This window comes from Patagioenas fasciata, chromosome 2 (assembly GCF_037038585.1).
Source record: "Patagioenas fasciata isolate bPatFas1 chromosome 2, bPatFas1.hap1, whole genome shotgun sequence".
Taxonomy (NCBI): Eukaryota; Metazoa; Chordata; class Aves; order Columbiformes; family Columbidae; genus Patagioenas; species Patagioenas fasciata.
In genome coordinates, this window is record NC_092521.1 from 89,221,371 (window position 1) to 89,239,391 (window position 18,021).

The 18,021-nt window shown below is 42.7% G+C and overlaps 1 protein-coding gene and 1 long non-coding RNA gene across 3 annotated transcripts in view; both read left to right on the forward strand.

Annotated features, from left to right (window-relative positions):
* Positions 1-2,296: 2,296 nt before the first annotated feature.
* The window catches only part of GMDS (GDP-mannose 4,6-dehydratase), a 423,438-nt gene continuing 407,713 nt past the window's right edge, over positions 2,297-18,021 (forward strand). Inside the window, exon 1 of one of the 2 annotated variants that reach the window (XM_065831967.2) lies at positions 2,297-2,550. In XM_065831967.2, the coding sequence (XP_065688039.1) occupies positions 2,449-2,550 (102 nt within the window). In that variant the 5' untranslated portion in view covers positions 2,297-2,448. Of the gene's footprint in view, positions 2,551-4,463; positions 4,590-18,021 lie in introns of those variants that run through there. The other variant, XM_065831968.2, reaches the window with a different exon arrangement.
* Positions 5,745-10,170, forward strand: LOC139827209 (uncharacterized). Its single transcript, XR_011737531.1, has 4 exons — positions 5,745-5,767; positions 6,361-8,795; positions 9,282-9,479; positions 9,981-10,170. It is a non-coding gene; the product is annotated as an uncharacterized lncRNA (long non-coding RNA).

Sequence of the window (18,021 nt, forward strand, 5' to 3'; positions counted from 1 at the left end):
AATAACAGTCAAGGAAAATGCTACATTTGAAAAATAGTTCTTGTGGGATATTGGACAACTGGGGTAGGAAAAATCCTGTTTGGAGAAAGTGGCCAGAAAAAGCCTCTTAGCTGCACGTGGTGGCCACAGTGATGAGGGCTCTTCTTCTAGCCCAGCTTCAGGACTTCTATTGTCAGCCCTGTTCACTGCTTTCTAGAGCAGAACACATAAAGAGACTAGCTTTACCTTGGAGTACATTCAATGGACTGCCAGCAAAAGCTAGAAATGACAAGCTTATCTGGCCACATAAAGGACAATTTTAAATGTTGTAACTCATGCATTGCTTTATGCAGCTCTGATCTAGCAGGAGAGGGAACGATCTATATAAAAAAGCAAGCAAAGAAAACTTGCTCCTAACTCTCTCTAATCTCAAATCCTAAATTCTTAAATTAAAAAAAAAAAAAAAGAAAACTTTTGTGCCTTATTTCTGGTGTACAGAGTCCTGAAACTGCCAGAATTTTATGAGCTTTTTGTCTCCAGTGTAATTTTAAAACTATGAGAGCAGCATTCATATTAATTCTGGCATCCCTTCTCTTCTGAATCTCAGATTATACACTCATACAGCAATCACTAGTGGAGCAAAATCAGTTTGCAGTAGTAGTAGTCAACATTGCCAGCCTTATAAAACTGCATGTGCCCAGGAAAAGGCTTCAGAAACAAGATGCAGAAATAGTATGACTGGTATGAATCTTGCAACAGAGTAATAGTGATATAATGCAGTTTATTCATTCCATCACAATGTGGCTGCAATAAGGAGATTTAAACTGTGAGCATGGGGAAGAGTGAGCAAAGAGTCATTCAGAATTTCAGACAATTCCACTTGAAAGGCAGTATGCTCCCAACACTCCACATTCTGTTTGTTTAAATTAATTATGGGCTTTCAATGACACCAGGTAATGTTTGACCACATGCCATGACAAGCCATAATAACAGTAAAATTATAGTCATACAATTATCTGCCTGTGCAGAGGTCCCACCATCCAAGCACACAATGAGGAAACTCCAGTGTGAGGGCCTTCAGGGATTAACAGTAAAATATGGGCAGGACCCTTCTTCCTTGCAAATTGTGGCCTTTCAGTACTTGAAAGGGGCCTATAAGAAAGATGGAGGCACACATTTCAGCAGGTCCTGTTGCGATAGGACAGAGGGTGATGGCTTTAAACTAAAAGAGGGGAGATTCAGGTTAGATATGAGGAAGCAATTTTTTTTTTTTTTTTTACAGTGAGAGTGGTAAAGCACTGGCCCAGGTTGCCCAGAGAGGTGGTAAATGCCCCATCCCTGGAGACATCCCAGGTCGGGCTGGACAGGGCTCTGAGCAACCTCATCTAGTTGAAGATGTCTCTGCTCATTGCAGGGGCGTTGGACTGATGACCTTTGAAGGTCCCTTCCAACCCAAACCATTCTATGATTCCATGACAGAATGACATGCTGTCTCAGCAAGAGGGTGTTGATCCAGTGCTTCACCAGAAGATTGGATATTTCCGGAAGCCTTTGGGTCGTTTACAAACAAGCCTTTCCACAAGTAGGGAAGCTCAGGAGGACCAGCTTGGTGCAGCTTTGTCTCCCCCATGGCTGGAGGTTCCCGTGCCTCACAAGCAGCGTGTTTTGACCCGGAGCTGCCTCCCACAGCTGGGGCACTCCCGAGGTTGCTTTCTGATGTCCCGCACAGCCGGTAAGGTAGTGATGGGCCTAGGGGCTACGGGGGTCCACGGACCCCACCAGCTGTCGGCGCGTTAATTCCCGCTACTCGGTGCTTCCAGCGCCCCCGCCCACTCCTCCACGCCACAGGGGGCGCTGAGCCCTCCGCGCCGCCCGGTGAGGGGAGGGTCCGTGGCCCGCTCTGCTCTTCTCGCGTGGCGCCGCGGCTGCCGCATCCGCCTCCCCGACACGCGGTTCGGAAGTCGGCGTCTCCGCTGCTCCGCGGCGGCGGCATCCTCCGCGCAGGCCACGCCCCGCCGCTGCCCGCCCTCAGCCAACCACCACGCCCACCTTCGGCCCCGGCGCGCCGGCGCTTCCAGGCGGAGAGCCGCGTCGCCTGTACCTTTAAGACAGTGCCGGGGCTTCTGATTGGCTGCGGAGCCGAGGAGGGCGGGGCGAGGCGAGGGGAGGGCTGCCTGAAGCGGAGCGCGAACCGGGACTCCTTGGCGCGTGTGCGCCTGCGCGGGGCTGGGCCGGAGGCGGCCGTGGCAGCGCGGCGGGACTGCACCTGTGGCCGCCGCGGGGCGGGGCGGGATCGCCCTCGGGCAGCGAGCGCGGAAATGCCGCGGCGGCCAAAGCAACAGAGGTAGCGCTCGGGGCGGCAGGCGTGCTCCTCTCTGTGCCCGCCCCCAGCGCCGTGCGCCTGCCCCCGGCGGCCGCGCCTCCACCTCGGGCTGTTTCCGCACCTGGGCCGCGCCCGCCGCCGGCAGGATGGCACAAGAGGGGGCGTGTGCCTGCACCGCTGCAGCGGGAGACGGCGGCGACGGGATGGACGGCAGGAAGGTGGCTCTCATCACCGGCATCACCGGGCAGGTACGGGTGGGGCTCCCTTCTGTCCTGGGCTTTCCGCGCGTGGGGAGCCGCGTATCGTGGGGCTCTCGGAGGGGGCGGGCACCCGCCGTGTGGCACCCGTGGGCAGCTGTGACCGAGGCCGTGCGTGGGAGCAGTGGCGGCGGAGGGCTTGGTGTGGGGCTGCCGGGCGCGTTCGCCGGCAGCGGCGACCCCTCCCGGGCCACCGGTGCCACATCCTCTCCGGTACGTTTCCAGCCTCTGAAGCACCTTGTACCGGGGCGGCTGCCCGTGTCCCCTTGTGGTCCGTGCTGCCGGCTGCGCGGTGTGGGGCGGCTCCGTCTGACAGCCCCTGGCTTGTTCAGGGACAGACAGACCCTCCCGAGGTAGAAGGCTTCTCTGGCCTCCCCCACGCGTGGGTAGGGCTGGGGATTAGAGGTGTATGTGTAGGAGGGGGGCGCATCCCTCTTTCTTCTCAGCTTTGGACTCTTTTGTAGTAACTGTTACCAGGAATTCCTAAGAAGTCATTGTAACCTGTACTGAGATGAGGTGTGAAGTAAGCATCAGTGACAAAGGAACCATGCCTGTAAAGAGCAGAACAACGAGCCAGTGTTGGGACTTTTCATCCTGATGGTCTGAAGTGGTGAAGGCAGTAATGCAGTGATACCACTGCAGGTGTGAGGCAACCTGCAGTTGGGTTTTGTCTGAGCAGGCTTGTCACTCAGAGGAGTTCTTTGTCACCTGTCTCCTTGGCATACCGGGCAGTCACGCATTTACAATCAGTACCTGCTTTATACCCCAATCTGAATGGATAAGAAAAGCATCTCCCCAGGCCACTTGTTTTGTATTCATGTGCATTCATTGCAGTCTCATATTTTTTGGCTATGTTGCTTGTAGGGATAATGATGCTCTCAGAGTCCTGATGCTTTGATCAGAAGGTGCAGGAGAAAGGTTTCATGGAAAGAAAATTCAGTTTCCCTTGGAACAACTTCCATACTGTGAAAAAGGATGTGCCAGTGGTGAGTTTTAACCTGGTGAGACCTGCAGCAGTGCTGATGTATGCAGTTTGTAGCTTTTGCTGATATGGTCCCAACAGGTGGTTTGAATATTTGGCTGGATTGTTTGTCCATGCAGAGATCTGCATTGTTGTGTCTTTGCTGGTGAGCAGGTGCTGAATGAAAGCTGCCATGGATATACGTACTCGTATTTCAGGAATACTTTACTTTGCAATGTAGATGTTGCCCACTACTTGGAAAAAGGCTGCTCTGCTCGTGCATTGCCTACCTGTTGGAAGGTGCTGAATGACTTTTGCTTGGAGGGTGTATTTTCTGTGATTGGTATAACCTCTTAAGTAGGTAAAATTGCACAGTAAGCATTCATGCTTAGAATCCCAGTTGAACAGCTTTTTTCCTTTATGGCTTGCATTTAATCAGTGGCATCTTCATGCATGGAAGAACTTCTTCCCTTTCAACTGTGACTTGTCCTGCTAGGCTTGCAGATCCACTTGTGAGGTGCTGGTGTGGATTGTTTAAAAATCTATGAGGACTGTGGAAAAGTACGTGTTGAAACAAACAGGTTGTTCTTTTCCCCCAAGATAATGTTAGTCAATGTTTGGTTTTGTGTATTTTGTTTTGTTTTAGTAGAAGAGCTACCTGAGCTTTTGTGAGAGAGTAAATCCAGGGACAATATAGTGTTATAGCAGCTTTCATCCATTATCCAAGAGAACCTGGATTATGCTTTGAATGCTCACCTGCTGTTTGTGTTTTACCTTTTTATGTCTGTTCTCGGGTGTTCTTACAAGACACTTTGGCGCCCTCATTTCTGAGGGTTTAGCAACAGTCTGCCAATAGTGTGTTAAGGAAACCCTTCTGAGTGGCTGTTTGACAAGGACATATAACTATGTCTGAGAAGAGGAAAATCTAATAATTTGTGTGTACTAACATTTCTGCTTGATGTTTATTTGTAGCAAGAGCACAGTCAGAGCTTTCCCAAAGACTACTTTGGTGCTGTGTGAACAGTCTTCCAGTTTGTTGACAGAAGCACGTTTTTCTTCATCAGGGATAGTAAGTTAGAGGCCTGTGACTACAACACCATGATTCCGTCAGTATTATGTTCTCTATGTTATTTTTCTCTGTTTTCAAAGCAGCTATTCTGTCTTAATTTAACCTTTGTCAGGCATTAGTGTTGGAACATGTGGAGAACCAGAACTAGTGAAGACCTGGGATACCTGAAAGTCAGGCAGTGAGGCTGGGTGCCTTAGTGACAAGACTGTATAAACTCTTGATTTAGGATGGAAGTTTTATGTTGAGGGTGGCCTCTTTTGGTATCCTGTAGTCCTCCATCATTTTGAGATCTGCCACTAGGAATACTCATCTCACTTTTCTTAGATGAACTTAGACAGTGTCACCATAGTACTTGTTCCTTGCCCCTCTTTCACTCCCTTACTTTATTTCAATATAATAGCTTTCATTTTATTTGGAAAGGCCTCATCCAGAAATGGGAGACCTGGATTCTGTTTCTTATCTGAGAACAGGCACACTCGCATGTCCCACCTCCTGAGTGAAAGTCCTATTACTATGTGTCTTTAAATTTAATTACCATGTGTAAAATGTACACGTATGAGGAAGTGGAAGCTGGAGCTCAGACTTCTTCTTTCTCAGGTAGTTACTTTAATTACTGGCCCAAAGAGAGTTTGTCTATTTCACATTCTTCCTCGCAACTGGTGCTCTTTTGAGGTGGGAGATAAAGGCTTGGATCCCTTCAGAACAGAATCAGGTGGTAAAATACCCTTATTTAAACTGGGCCCCTTCTGCCACAGCAATTTTCTTTTAAAAGCAAGTTGGCACAGTTGCGTTGTATAAGGAACATACTTTTGTTTGTGTGTGGCCAGTGTACTCTGAGAGTATTTGCTGAACTAGGGCACTGTGGTTCCTGGTTCCTGGAACAAGGGTAGATGGGAGATTATTGAGCTAACTGGGCCATGACAATCCTAGGCAAATGTAGAGTTGTGCTTTTGTCTTTGGAATATTCTTGGGCCAAACAGGTTGCTGCTTGAACTGTACCAGTCCTTCCTGAGTTGAAACGATGCCACAGCAAGTGTGCTTAATCCTAGTGTTGAAACTAGACAACTCATTTTATTTTTCAGAACTTCTGTATAGCTGTGAACATCTTGATTGTCCATCTTTTCACCTGACAAAAGATGGGATTTTGTTTCTGCTATGATGGAGAAAGTTGAGTTCAGGTAGGGCTATATTTCACCAATGGGGCAATTGACTGACAATGCAATTTTCAAATTAAATATACCATGGATAGACATGGCACAGCTGTAACTTCTGATTTATGGACTTCCAATGGGATTCATAAGACTTTACTGGATGGCACAAGAGGATGGGCTGTCTGCACAAGTTCTTCTCTATAATGAGTGACTGGAGGCTTGTGCCATGTGCCACCTTACTGCACCAGTTAAAACCAGTTCACATGGCTTGCTTATCTTCTAGATATGATATGTTAAAATAACAGGTATCTGTGCAGGTGGATGTGTTACTGATAGGAAGGTGGTTTTGTGATCTTTGGCCAAATAACAGAAGTTTGCGATGCGCCTGTTGAAGCCACAAAGGAAAACCAATTCTGTAATTGTATGATCATGACTCGGGTGACATTCTGGCTGCAAGTGCTGGACCTTAGTTTCTATGAAATCAAAGCAGGTAAATGAAACTCTACAAATTCTGCATTTATGTGTGGGGTTAGAGGGAAATCAATGTTGTTCTACCACTTGCATTACTGATAAGAGACTCCAAGCATGTAGCCAATGGTGTTTGTATGTTTCTTCTGCAGTACTGAGGTTTCCCTTATCTCCCTTCTCACACCACAGCAGTGGGATGAACCACACTTCACTGTTTTGCTGAAGTGAGTTCCAGAGTGAGGCAATTGATGTGACTGGGTGGATAAAACATTTCTGAAGTGTCATGTAGGTATTGGTTTGCTGGTAGGGTACTTGTGAGTAATGCATAGCACTTTTTTTCTTCATTTAAGGAAAAGTATTTCAAATGAAACAGGTCTGTTTTGTATGTTAAAATGAAAATATCTTTTTTACAAAACCTTGACTCTTACTGGGAGAGTGTTTTGACAATGCAAAACAGATGTTCTGGACCTTTCAAACTTTACCTTGAAGAATTACCCTGTAAAAAGGGGAATTTTGAATCAGATACCTGTATAACTAACAAATTTATTTTTAGCTATACAGATATGTCTTGTCTCTTATTTGGGGAAGATACTAAAGCAGTGCTTTGACAGCATTGTTTTCTAGGCATTGTGACTAAATGTCAGTTTAAGTTCCATTTGAAAGTCTGTCTACACTTCAGTCAATCTGATTGTCTTTTTGTATGCGGATGCCTGTAAGAGTATTTAGGTGCTTGACTTCTTGGAGAAATACCAAGAAGTATGCTGAGTAACTACGAGGTTATATGTTGATGTTTCTACTTTTCCCCCCTCAGTCACTGAATTACCAGCAGTGAATAATGTTTGTTTTGTGTCTGGTGCTGTCCTGCTTTACTTGGAGAAAAAGCAAGGTAAGAGTTTGTAGACCAACATCATTCAACAAGCTCTTATAAAGCTCTGTTTTAAATTAAATGATGCACTAGAACTCAAGTGTCAATACATGGCCAGAGGCTATTGAGAACTGTAGATGAAGAAAGCAGTTGTGTTTCTGCCTTGTGAGAGCTCTTACTGCAGCAATACAAGAACCAGCTTCTGCTTTCTTACCTGCAGTTCTGTCAAATTCAGCTGCTATTTGGGAAAACTTAAGGTAGCAGCCTCAGGAATTCAACCAAACCCTAAGGTCATTTAAATAATGATGACAGGTGAGTGTGCTTGCAGAAATGCAAAAACATTCTTTTTGATGTAGGTAGAATATGAGGCCTGCCTCTGTGTTCCTTGTATCGGAAGTTCAATCAGTTGCTTATGGCCTTTGCTATTCCTGTAACCCACCAGACCCCTACACATGTGTAGTGTAAGTTTTATGCAGGTGTTACAGGTCATAGTTTGAGAAAGACTAACTGTCTTGAGAAGGGGGGTGAAAGATACTGAGAAAACAAGATTTACTGTTGAGAATGAAACCAGGCAAGACAGACCTTGTGGGGCAAAGTACCAGTAAGGAGAACATGACTCATTGTTTAACATAACAAAAAAAAAAAAAAAAAGCTGGTATGGAGTGTGACTATGAAACTATCTGATACTCTGTGGCTAAAAGAACTTTGTTTCTTGGAGAAGAGTTGAAAGAGAATTTTTTCTAAAAAATTGTTTAACTGTTTCCTTTACAAGTATTGTGACCAAGTGTTGAGGTGGGAACCTTTGTAACTGAGGAGTGGGTGTATACCTGGAAGGCAGATGTAGAGAAACATTTGTAGCCTGTTGTACCAGAGAGAGGACATCAGTTTGCCAGGTGAAGGATAAAATCCAAAGGATTGCTTTTCTGCATAGGAATAGGAGGATATTTTTTGCTGAAACTGGCTAAACTAACTATTAGCATTGCTGTCTTTTCATTAAAACAAATGTTGTCTTGGTTTCTGGCTAAAGCTAAATATTAGTATTGCTGCCTTTTCATTTAAACAAATATTGGTTGAAACCAGATACTCTATTTTAATTGCTGTCTGTGAATAAACAAGAGTTGTATTGAGTGAGAATTTCAGATGCATTGAACATCCCTATCTCAGTTTGAGGATGCAGAGGACTAATTAGGAACAGTAATGTTCCTGCATACTAGTTCTAGGAACTAATTAGGGACACTGCTTTGGGCACAAATTGAAACTTTGTTTAAACTTGAGAGGGTGTGTGTTGGTTGTTGTGTAGTGGGTTTGTTTGTTTGGGTGGTTATGTTTTAAATGATGAGGGTGGTCAAGCACTGGAACAGCCTGGCTGGAGAAGTTGTGGAGTGTCTGTCCCTGAAGGTATTCAGAACCAAACTGGACATGGCACTGAGTATCCTGCTCTAGTTGACTCTGGCTTGAGCAGGTCTCTTGGACTGGGTGATCCACAGAGGTCCCTTCCATCATAAACTTGTATGATTCTGTGAGTCCTCCACAGTATCAGAAGGTGAACACCTGCAATTTGTGACAAGATGGTATAAACAGCTTGTTGAAAACTCTGCAGCAAATGAATAGTGGCTGTGGCATGAAACTCAAGCTTCCCTAAAATATAATTCCAGGTCTTTCCATTTACAGGTTATATATAAGTGTTGCCATCAAGTTTCATCCAAAACTCTTGAGAAAAAGGTATTTTACTGAAACGTAGTATAACAAATACTGAAACGGGTGACTAGAATATTTTCTAAAAAGAGGTCATACTTTCATAAAGATGCCTGAATTTTGGTGGTCTTGACTCCAGCTTTGATGGGAGGAGGGTTACCAGATAGTCTTATTTAGCTAGTGTATTGACCTCTTACCAAAGAAATCTGTAATTACATGGTCTAATGCTTTACTCTTTCATCTGTATTTCACACTATACAATGATACATGCAGACTGGCAGGGCTGTTGTCTTCTCCAAGAACTGGGAGTCCAGGATATTGCCTACTCTCTGTTCCTGCCTGGAGGAACCCAGCTGTATTCCAATGTCTTTATTGCCAGAATAGTGCAGTTAGTGGTGGTATTCAAGCATAAGTGAGCTAGGAGACATTAATGGTAAAAAGTATGGCTGATGCACAATTAATTAATATGTGCTTTGGTGTATTAACTTCTCTTTTTTCTTTGTCTTTGCACAGCTTTGCTCAGTGTTTCTGACTGCCAGTGAAGTCTATTCTCTAGTTGCTCACTAGAGAAGGAAGTTCTGGTAGCCTTGCTCAGCTAGCAGGTATTAATTAACTCAAGGACCAGTGCAGGCAATCTGATTCCTTGTGTTTGAACAGGATATGTACAGGATGTGGATCAAAAAACATTGTAAAGATCAAGTGCGTTCTAAGGTACTGTATACTGTGATGTGTACTTGCTGCAAAAGTCAATAAAATACTGACAGTGTTCTGGGAAACATAAAACAATGAAGTTCACGTTAATGGTGCTAAGATATGAAACAGATAGAAGTATGGTGCTTAGTTTGGGTTTGCGAAACTGATTTCCTCCACGCAACATTTATCATGAAAATTTCTGATGCTGTGGGGGGCTATTGCTGCAGCTGCCCTGGCTGACAAGGAGAGAAGAGTATCCTATTGCCAGCAGCATGCCACTTGCATAGTCTTTGTGGTGTGCTTTTTTTTTTTTTTCTCTTAATTGGTGACTGTCAGTGTAGACAGAACCTGTATTTCTCTGTTTCCTAAGTTTTGAAAGAGTTGAAGCATCCTCTTCTCTATGTACCTACAGCAAATCCAAACTGAAGAGAGAGCTCCTATGAAAAGCTTTTTCTTGTGACTTCATCCTCTCCCAGTAAGTCTTGCTCTTTTTTTTTGTCCTCTGATTGTCTCTTTCAGGTTCTTTTGGCTGTTGAGCTTTCCACACCAGCAAGTGAGTTTCTTAGAAAATAGATAGCTATGCAGAAGGACAAGGAAAATGGAGTACTTAAACCTGCTGATGACCTGTGTGAAGAACACATCAAAGCTTACCACTCTGATCGCTGTAATGCAAGGAAGCTGAATAAAATGTTTTTCAGTGCAGTTATGATATTGGTATTCATCCTAGTGGTGCTTTCTGTTGCTCACACCTTATTTCTCTGAAGGGTGCTGGGACTGATTTTCTTTGCGCTTACCTATGCTTTCATTTAGTCTGGGAGGCAGGAAGGACTTTGACAATTTCTAGCAACTTTATCCCAGCTTTTTCAGACTTAGCACAACTCAGGCTTATTTTGGAAAGTATGGTTTCCTTGAAGCACTAGGTGAACAATGACACAAAAGCAGCATGGTAGATGTGGTAGATGTATAATTTCCCTTCTCGCCAGTGTGTGCTCTCGTATTCTAAATCTCTTCTTGCTACTTTTCTTTTTTAGGTAAATGAGCAAAATAAAATATTTTTTTTTAATATACTTGTCACTCCTTGCTTCTTTCATATGAATTCACTGTTGTTGTGTTGGTTTTTTTTTTCCCTGAACCTTAGCTAAGAAGTTCCTTTGGGTCATACATATATGAACCAGGGGATGTAGTTATGTCCAAAATTTTAAGTTAGGCAAACTATAGGAGGTGGGGTGAAAGAGTGGAATTCTCTCCAGATTCCTCTAACTGTTACTGGAAAGCCTATTTAGCTTGTTATATTTCTAGGGTGTGCACAGGCTTTACAATCTAAATGTATAATGAAGCTTTTGTAAAGCCCGCCAAACAAGTTGATGTAAACTAGTTTATCTGTTATCACCTATGCTTTTTATATGTGTCATTAGGCAACTGAACTTCCCCATATGCCGTGTAAATGTTGCAACAATTCTTCTTTTCATGTATTCACAAATACTCACAAAGTAGTTTACCTAAGGCAGGCTTCCTTCTTCAGATGTATTTCCTGTTAAAGGTGTATTTCCTGTTAAAGTGTTGTGTTTTTTTTTTTAATGTGGGAGACATGAATTTTGCTTTGTAACTCAAATCTCATCTGACAGCAAGCAAATGAAGTTTAAGGAAATATCTGTTGATTTTATGATCTAGTTGCAGTTAATTCAGCAGTAAGTAACGTTGAGCAGCATTTGATACTGTGCCCTGAGACAACTCTATTGCATTGAATAATGGTACAGCTTCAATTGTGCCGTCAAATCAGACAGTTAGAAGTTGACAATACCGCAACATGTTTGTAGTGATGTTTAGTTAAGTACAGTGATCCAACAGGTATGACAGCCACAAAATTGTACTTGCCTTGTATGTGAGATGCCACAAAATTGTACTTGCCTTGTATGTGAGATGCCACTAGCTTGTGCTGCATTCGCTGTGTTTGAACACCTTTGAAGTAATAGGAAGAAAATATTCCTCTGGAAAAAGTCTGACTATCAAATATAGTAAGATACAGTTGAATTTTATGAAGGGTTTCTGTAGGGCTTTGCTTTAGTTGTTGTTTGACCCATTTATTACTGCTTGGGAATTCTCCTCAAAGGAGAATTCCTACAGCCTGTGGTGAAATTTAATGCAGACGGAAAAAAAAATGCCATGTTGAATGTTTAGTTGGGTGCTTTTCCTGTAACGAGAATTTACCTTGTCTCTGCATATCTGACACCTGCATAGCGATTAAATATGTGCCTCTTGGCTTTTTCCATTCTTCTAGGCTTCTGAGGAGATAATATTCTTTATCTATATTGCATACAAATCTCTAAAGCTCTGCCTTTAAGGATAGTGCTGAAGCTTGTGGCTAAGATATGCTGTCAGATCTACTGTTACTGGTCCTGTGTATTCATAGGCACTTCGAGGTACGATGTCACCGCACTGCAATGGAAGCCTTAAATCAATCCTGCCCCATCATGTAGCAACTTGAAAAGAGTAGAAAATTCTCTTATTAGTATCCTATAATGTCTGAACCCATGCCAGAAGTAGCTTGAACATATTTACCATTATATGAATGGAAGTAAGCTTTTTCCAAGGTGTGTAGAATGTTGTATATGTTTAGAAGGCAAAACAATCTGAAGCCAGGCAGGAAATACTCCTGACTGTTTTTGTGCATACTGTGTTTCTGATTTTCATGCTTCTAGTTTGCTATGCTGCAATCCATTCTGGCTGCTACTATAGTCTCTAACTACCTTTCTGCTGGTACTGTTTGGGAACTGGGATACAACACCTGACTGTTTAGGCTGCTGCTTGTGAAACTGCAGGCATGCAGTTATGGATGATGGTTTTGGTTGCTTGCTTGCTTTTTTTTTTTTTTTTTTTTTTTGTAGTCCTAACATTTTTTTCATGCATGCAGATCTCTTTAGATGCATTAGCAATGGCTGGCTTCTCCAGTGATACTGGTGGCATACCCCTAGCTTTCTCTTGATTGTGATTTCTCTTTTTAGAAAGATAAAGAACAGCCACCCTATCTTTGGCTGCTGGTTGGTGTTCTTGTCGCCTTTAGCACTGATGTCGCTCTCTAACAGCATAAGCATTACTATGGAGCAGGTTTGGTTTTGAAATGCTGAAATTTCTGGCTATGCTTTCTGGACTTCATACAACTGAATAATTGTGGTTTCCATGTCAGTGCAACTTTTCCCATGATTACACAGTAGTAGTCTGTCAGTGTATCCCTGCCAAAGTTAGCATGCTGTTTGCCTCTGAAATTAAAATGCCATTAAAATCCTACAAGATCTATAATATAAAAGGGACAGAGGTTTTCAGACCTGCATACAAAATATTATATTTTTTCATGCTTTAGGAGGTTTGTCCATGCCAGTGGCTTTGTGAGGTGTCTGTGTTTCATGAGAATGCTTCAGACAAAACTCAGAAGCAGCATTCTTGGTGCTGAATTGGCTGTTACTGGTCAAGTGGTGCTTTCCTGAAGCCCAAGCCTGGTCTGTACTGGCAGTACTTTATAGAATCTTTGTTTACAACTTGTGGGTTCCTCCCCCAAAATGCTTGCAGTGATGCTGGGCAGGGCAAGAGCCTTTTCAGAATCTGTCTGGCCTTGGAACAGCAGCAGTGTAGGTTGTAGGTCTGCAGGCTCAGTGGCATACATCCTTTTATTTTTGAAAGTGAAACAAAGTTGGAGAATTATTCTTGAAGATGTGAAAGCAACGAAGTCATATAGACTAAGAATTAAACTTCAATTTATGCCCTTGCCAGCCTGTTTTAGGGAAATAGTTGTACCTTCAACTGACCTGAGACTGAAAATACGTAACTGTGTGTTTTTGCTTCATGTATTTGATTTCTTAAAATTTTGAAGGTCACCTGATTTGTGTTAAATGTTCTTATATTCTTATTACAGCTCTTTCTAGTTGAATATATAGTGCAACTGTTTCAGTCCTTTTTTTGCATTATACAATTAGAAGATATTTTTGCTAATTTGTGTTCTTCATTATTTAAGAAGAAAACAGGAATCCTAATACTGACCAAAATGATACTTGTTGCATTTCTGTTCCTAACAGTTGGTAGTTTCCTTGAACTTCATACTCCCACAGTTATTGTGCATCGTTATTTAGTTGTGTTATAAAAAAACACCTTTGTGGTAGTGTATTACTATGCTGCAATTTTTTTTTTTATTTGTGAAGTATAGATAGAATTTACATTATCTGTTGCTTTTCTTGTTTAACCAGAATGAGAGATCGGACTTGTTTCAAATGGTAACATAACTTGGATGTGGAAACACTGACTGCTAATTCTTTTTCCAGTACAATTTAGCTCTGTCACACACAAGCTGCAAGTTTCAATCATATGCTAGGATCTCACATGTATCTATTTTCTTGTTTGATTGAAGGGAAGTATAGCACAGACTTGTCTTAAAGGCTGTGGCTCTTCTCAATTTGCCTACTAATGTTCCCTAGGTAATAATGCTATATTGATTTTGATAAACTGAATGAACTGTAAAGTAATGGTTTAAGTTTTTGCTGGTACATGTTTTTAGTTAACGTGAAGGTATGCAAAGCGGGAAGTATGAGAGAGCACACATGCATTTGGATTTTACAACTTCCCCATAATTTAATGTTGTAACTAGTACTTGCAGTGGTGGACACAGCTTACTCTTGACACTGAGTAGGTTGAGTTTCTCTTGCAAATACTTGCTGTGACTTCAAAATGTGATGGTGAACTTTCACTAATTAATTGAAGTCCTTTCACTTCCTTTGTGTGAGCCCATGTTACTGTGGATGCCTTCTGTTATCTCAGGTGGGAACCTTCTTGCTTAACTGTGTCTACACCTGGGAGGTTGTCTAGGCAGCTGTTTAGGTGAGTGAGAACCCTCTCCCTGATGAAGAAATTGCAGGCCAACTTGAAAAACTGCAGGTGCCTGCCTTAGGATAAGAAGGCTGGTCTTATGAGTTGCACGGCTATACAGACGTCTGCTCTGCTGACTGTGAAAGGTCCTTAGGGTGGCTATCTGATGGTTGTGGTTGTGTTGTCCTGAGTAGCACTTCATCTTGCAATGAGGAAACATTTATCTGGAGCACTCTAGGATAAGCAAAGGTGACAGGATTAGATTACTGGTGTTGTTTTTTCTTCCTAGTAAGAAGAGCTTATTGTATGGTAAATATATGTATCTGCAATTAAAAAGACTGAGTGCTTTTACAGGTCTTGCTGCTGTGAGACTGCTGCTTTGGAGCTGATCTGAAGAGGAACGGTGCTCCCATATCACTACCTGCCTCCTGAGCACCCTCCAAGCACCACTGCAGTGGCCTTGTCACCTCTGTCTCAATCCCCAACCCTCTGGTCTTTCTGTTTGAGGGACCAGTTGGTGTGTTTGATTTCTGCCTTGCTTGGCCTCAGTGATGTCTTACATTGCTCTAGATCACATGTGTACTGTGACTTTGGTGTTAAACTGTGCTTCCAGCCAAAAATGTGATGGGTTTACTTCTGAAACTCTCCAGAGAGTTCAGGTATTTTTGTCTATTGGTTCACTGAAACTGTGGCATTTCAGTGTAAGCTTAAGATATTCATGATCCCCTCGTAAAACTTCCTATAATTGCTTACAAATGTTGGCACCTACTGTATGGCTTGTGTGTTGAATGACAGGATGGGGCCAGTTTATAGCCATGGATGGTAGGAAAAGGGAAAGGGTGGCCAAAAATCAATTAAAGAGAGATTCTTTTGAAGGAAGCACAAGCCCACACTCCTAATGAAGGTCTAAAATCTTGTGAGTAATTTGGTGTTCACCAGTTTGATCCTGAGTAGTTCTTGAGTTTCAGTGGGGGTGGTTTTTATATATATATATTTTTTTTAACTGCTTTCTCTGAGAGAATTTCAACATATGAGAATGGCTTTGGTTTCCTTGCTTAAAGAATCTGAAATGGCGCCTTTTCGAACATAAATCTCTTAAAGCCATTCTGTGTTTAAGCAAAGGGTGGCCAAGTTGCAAAGATCTGTAGCTGTGAAATGCATATTAGCATGCAGTTTCTTTCGTATACCTCTAATTTTTAAAGAATGTATGCCAAAACAGAAAAATCTCACACTCTTATTTCTCAGTTTCTAGCACTCTACCAAGTTTCTATCCTGGGGTGTTTACCAAACTGTCTTTTAAGCTGTGCTCCTATTTGACAATGATTATATACAAAAACAACTTGCAAATTCTGGATCTTACTATTTGGAGATTATGTATTAAAATATAGTTGACTCTTGCGTTTTACCCCGTGAAAACAAACCGTGCTCCCTATGGATACAGGCGCGACATGCTTGCTTCTGCTGAAGGCCGTTTTTACAGCTGGGTGTTAAAGTCATGAAAATCAAACTGCTGACACAGCCTTAACCATAGTGCCACAAGTAGTGCTTCTTTGGTTTTGTGTGACAGTTTCATTGGTACTATTAATAGCTGGCTCCTTACAGGTGTTCATGTATAATAACTCTTTTAAGACAACACTTGGTAAGTTTTCAAATGAATCACGTTAATTCCAGGACTAATTTTTGCTGAGAGACCTTTTGACTCTCTTTCCTTTTGAGGTTTTTTGTCATAAAAATCCATATGTTGAAAATGTTCATTGCTTTGAATTCTTCAAGTGCAGCTTTGTGCTGGGGAGGAAAGCAGATAGACTGGCTTGCCTGTGGTAGTGGGCAGCCTTACTTGACCTGGTATTTCTGTAGTAAGTCTCCTTGGAAAAAAAAATACCAATATCTTTCTGTTTTGCTGGTCTTCCATTGCTGCTTTCCTGGCAGGACAGCACAGGAGGTGTAGCTGCAGCATTACCTTCTTCAAGGGAACAGCAGACATGTCAGAACTGTGAAGAAAAACCTGTGTGCTTCTGTTTCAGACCCCGGCAAGGAGAACTGAATATAGCAGTAAAGGCTTTCCTCAGCTGCTGCTGAGTGTGTATGTGGACATGCTTTTAGCAGAGCAGATGACAGAAGGCAGCTTTCCTCTTGTAGGGCTTTTTGTTGTTCCCCCTTGGGTCTGGTGTATGTGGTGGGGTTAGGCAGGACAAAGGAATCACTGTATAGAAAATGAATCTGGAACAGTTTAGGTGGCTATAGTCACTCCTCAGACAGCTTGGTGAAACACTCTCTATGGAATGAACTGTAAAAGCTTTTTTTTTTTTTTTCTTGTATGGTTATTGTGGAGCCCCTTTTTAAAGCAGCTGAGCATTGGCACATTGCCCCTACCAGGTAGTGCCGGTTAATGCAATAATACACCAGGACATAATTATCTCGACCTCTGGAGAAACTGAACTGAGAGTAACTTGTTTCAAAAGTGAGCAATTTTCTGTGTGTGGCTCCTGGCATCTATAAAGCAAACAAGTCTTTGTTCAACTCCAGTTACAACTGTTGAAACATGGCTAGCAGACATGGTATGGTACAAATCCTTCTATGCTTATCTTCCTCCCTGGTCTGTACCTGAGCTTATTGACATCTGAAAAATGCATGTGAGGCTTATTTGCAGATGATAATGCTTTAATATAGATTTTAAAGATGCATCAGATACTGTAGCATGCACGTGTATAATTGCACTTTAAAAGAGTTTAGGTAATGAAGTATTTGATCCAGATTTAGCTGAAGGCTGTTATTAGGTTTTAAAGATATTTTGTAGGAGGAATGGCTTAATTAGCACGGAGACCAGCCTTGCAGAACTAACACTTCTAGCATACTGCTATCTTTGTTAATACATTTAGCCACACTTAGTTCATTAATTACACGGTAAAAAGGCTGAGTAATCCAATGGAAAATGTTGTTGGGGAGGTGGGGGGAAACCAGAGAATGAGAAGGGGAGAAATCCTAAAGGTATAGTTTCTGGTTCTATCTTCTGGTTCAGGTTGTTCCAGGTTGTTGCTGTCAAGCTGAGCAAAGCCAAAATCCTCTGCTACTGAGAGACAGATGTCACAGAAGCACCCCAAAAGTCAATTTAGGCAGACAAATAGCTCCAAATAGACTTTATTCTAGCCAGAAAAGTATAGCAAATAAACTGACTAGAAACAGGGTTTATACAAATTATTTAGCATTCTGACAGCTCAAAACACAGATTCTGATACCAGTTGAGGAGACTGAGGTACATCCACATCAGAATAATGAGGATCCACAGTGTGCGTGCGTTCACTCACAAGAAACAAAACCAGAGGGTACCCAGAAGAAATAATGGCTTGCCTGGATTAGGCAAGGGTTCTCACTCCAGGATACATCCAGCAGAAAAAAACAACTACACAGGAGGCAAGGTGCTCTCAATCATAGGAAATCTCCTTAGACAGTGTCTCAGTCTAAGGGGAGGGAGCTGTAGTTCACAATACCACTTCTCTGAGAAGACCACTCAAAGAGGGTCTTTGGTGGGGATCCCATTTTAAAGCCTGGTCAGATCTGGCTGTAGGCATTACAACATGGTCCAGAAGCTTCTCTGGGTACCTCCTTTGTTGAGGATCCTGTCAATCGACTGAGGGTCCCACCTCTCCTGCCCCCCAGCCTAGTGGAGGTGAAGTCACCCTGCCCACAAGTGTGGGGAGAACATGACTGT